General features: G+C 44.8%; 1 protein-coding gene across 1 annotated transcript in view; it reads right to left on the reverse strand.

Moving 5' to 3' along the window:
• Nucleotides 1–140: 140 nt before the first annotated feature.
• Rpia (ribose 5-phosphate isomerase A) overlaps nt 141–1,471 on the reverse strand; it is a 28,099-nt gene continuing 26,768 nt past the window's right edge. The window contains exon 9 of the mRNA XM_021191415.2: nt 141–471. Coding sequence (XP_021047074.1) covers nt 377–471 — 95 coding nt within the window. The 3' untranslated portion in view covers nt 141–376. The remainder of the gene's footprint in view (nt 472–1,471) is intronic.

Below are 1,471 nucleotides of genomic sequence, written 5' to 3' on the forward strand. Positions count from 1 at the left end.
CAGCAAACCCAAAACTCCAGAAGGTTAACCAGCAGGTCCAGTCAAAGCTTTCAGAGAAAGTCCTGATCTCTTATTTTTATTTATACATTTTTTTGTTTTTGGTAAGGTTTCATATAAAACATAAAATCAAGTTCTATTTTATAAAAAAACTGAATATTTTAATAGTAAAAATATATATATTTAAATTTCTTTTTAAAAAGACACATAGCAATACTTCATAAGACTGGATTTGACAACCCCCACCCGCCCATGGCCAGCCGTCCACTCTGGCACTGTGGACAGCTACATGAAGGTACATTAAGGCAAAGGCTCCTGTGAGGCATGTCCACTGTGCCTGGGCTGGAGGCTCAAGGTGAGCACCCTGCTCCTCTCAGGGCTAGAAGGGCTTCTCCCTCACGTTCACTGAGCCATCCTGCATCCCGAAGTAGACTCTCTCTGCCATGTTGATGAAAAGGCCTGTGTCCACCACNCCTGCAGAATGAAGAACAGGTACATTAAAGTCCAGCTTCCCAGACAAAGCAAGCATCAAGTGTTCCCAGGAGCAAATATCACAAGTCAGCAGCGGACAAAACACAATCTGAGAGAAACCGGGGTTATCTTTNTTCCTTGCTGGCACCTCTTCCTTCCACTATATCACAGCTTGCTGTATTCCCAAATGGGTCAGCTTCATCCCCACGCAGACCCTCTGCTCACGCTACTCCCCTCACCTGCAGCTCATCCTCCTCGGTGTTAAGGTTGGCTCCTCTCCATCTTCCCATGTGCCTGCTATAGAGACCCTCCAACGCTATACCACTCCTCCCAGGGATGCTCAGTCAACTGCCATCCTTGAAAGTCTTCCTCCGAGTAGGAGATATTCACAAAGCATACACCTGATAAAGGAGTCACATCAGAATACAGTTCCTAAGCCACTGTGTAAGTGACAACCCAACAGAAAAAGGAGTACAAGACCTTAACAAGTACTTCTTAAAAGAAGNAAAGCATTGAAGCTCACTAGTGACAGGGCATGGACGACTGGCTGCTCAGTCACCACGATGAGGAACNGCAGGTGACCAGACGTGGAGGCACAGACAGGAATATCCCTGAAGCCTGCNGCCATCGTCCAGCTCCTGGTTCAATGAGAGACTCTGACTCAAAGAAGACAGGGCAGAGCTGGCTTCTGCACATACATACATGGGTGTACACACATGCGCTTACATGCACTCATGCACACGGTAGCATGAATATATCACCATGTTGTTTGTGCACACATACTAACAGTGGAATACTCAGCAATGAGAATTAACTAACTATATAAGGCCTTCACCAAAAATGTTCACATATACACATACATTACAGTGAGTTAACACAGGCCAACTATCAAAGAAAATGGNAGTGAACCTAGAATGGAGGGACAATGACCACTAACAGGATCTGGTTAAGAAAATTGTTACACAGCCACAACATTGGAATATCACAACATTGGAATTTTTTT

The sequence above is a fragment of the Mus pahari genome, chromosome 2 (genome assembly GCF_900095145.1).
Source record: "Mus pahari chromosome 2, PAHARI_EIJ_v1.1, whole genome shotgun sequence".
In the NCBI taxonomy this organism is placed as follows: domain Eukaryota; kingdom Metazoa; phylum Chordata; class Mammalia; order Rodentia; family Muridae; genus Mus; species Mus pahari.